General features: G+C 47.7%; 1 protein-coding gene across 1 annotated transcript; it reads right to left on the bottom strand.

The window, feature by feature from the left end:
* Positions 1 to 616: 616 nt before the first annotated feature.
* LOC143018906 (uncharacterized) lies at positions 617 to 1,171 on the bottom strand. Its single transcript, XM_076174486.1, has one exon. The coding sequence runs from the start codon at positions 1,169 to 1,171 to the stop codon at positions 617 to 619; it is 555 nt and encodes a 184-aa protein (XP_076030601.1).
* Between the last annotated feature and the right edge of the window lie 247 nt (positions 1,172 to 1,418).

Raw genomic sequence — 1,418 nt, 5'->3', positions numbered from 1 at the left:
CGTACCTTGTCATAATCCCTCCTAGTTTCTCTCCTGCTGTCGAGTGCCTGTTCTGCTCACATTTTCTCTTGCCCCTCTGAAAATGACGTTAAGTATGACGGATTTGTTGATGTTGTTTTCGCCACTAGCCTATGCTTCCATAAACAGCCTGCTAACCTTCTTTTTGTTTTTGTACAAAATGTCTGCACCCTGCCAGTCAAATTTATTTTGTTTCTCGTCTCAATGATTGAACATTGCTGAACTCCGGTACTTCCTATTCGCTGCTCTGCTGTGTTCTTGCAGTCTCGTGGTCAGCTTTTTTCCCGTTTCTCCAACGTAGTTCTCGTTGCAGTCCCTAGACTTCACCTCGTAGACTGTCCCTGCTTGGTCATCCTTGCCCTCTCGATCCTTAACCTTCGTGAGGGCCCCATGTAATGTGTTGCTTGGTTTGTGAGCCACAATGACCCCATGCCCCCAAAGTAGTCTTGCCGTTACCTCCAAAACTCCCTTCGCATAAGGAATCATCACCCTTGTAGCTTGGGGCGTCGTGCCTCGGCCCCTTTCCCTTTGCGATATCATCCACCTCCTCTTTCCCACCTGATCTGGGTAGCCATTGGCACGTAATACCTTTCCTAACCTATTCCTTTCTTCTTTTAATGGGTGAGCCGTCGAACACTCTCTCTGCTCTGCTCCACAACATCTTCTTCACACCCCTTTTGTGGCATGTCAGGTGGTTGCTCACGTAGTCTAACAAGTGGTCGGTGTGTGTGGAATTCCTATAAACACTAATGGACAAAGAGTTCCCGTTTCGTGTCACCAGTATATCCAAGAACGGCAGTTTGCCTTCCACCTCCTTATCCATTTCAAATTGGATAGCCTTGTTCTTAGAGTTAAGTTGCGCTAGGAAACCGTCAACCTCTCCCTCCTTCAGGACTGCGAATACGTCGTCCACGTATCGTACCCACAGTTTCAAGGAAGTTGGCGCTGCTACTAGGACCTCTTCCTCGAAGCACTTCATAGTGATTTCAGCTAAAATAACTGATGCAGGTGATGCCATGGGAGTCCCGACTCTCTGGTGGTAAACAGAGTCTCTGAACTTAAAGAAGGTAGAATCCAGGCACAAACTTACCAAAGCCATGAGTTCTCCTGGTGACAGTTTCTCATTCTCCAGGAATCCAAGCATCTCTTCCATCGTGGACATGACGTCTTACCAGGTCTTGCGGTAAAGACGTAAGCATGGATTTTACATCAAACGAGACCATTACTTCATCCTTCTCTACACTGATGTTTCGAATTTTCTCCAGGAACTCTTTGGAGTTCTTCAACCTCCGCGAAGAGCTCACCACCAGTGGCCTGAGTCGTTTGGCCATCTTCGACGCTAGGTTGTATGTGGGGGACCCACTGAAGGCAATAATGGGCCTCAAAGGTACTCCGTCTTT

Source organism: Oratosquilla oratoria, chromosome 3, assembly GCF_046742065.1.
Source record: "Oratosquilla oratoria isolate Oo_2021 chromosome 3, ASM4674206v1, whole genome shotgun sequence".
NCBI classification, from domain to species: Eukaryota; Metazoa; Arthropoda; class Malacostraca; order Stomatopoda; family Squillidae; genus Oratosquilla; species Oratosquilla oratoria.
This window is presented reverse-complemented; position numbering and strand designations above follow the sequence as displayed.

Coding starts and splice junctions, on each gene's coding strand:
- LOC143018906 (XM_076174486.1), bottom strand. CDS start 1,171: ATGGAAGAGATGCTTGGATTCCTGGAGAATGAGAAACTGTCACCAGGA.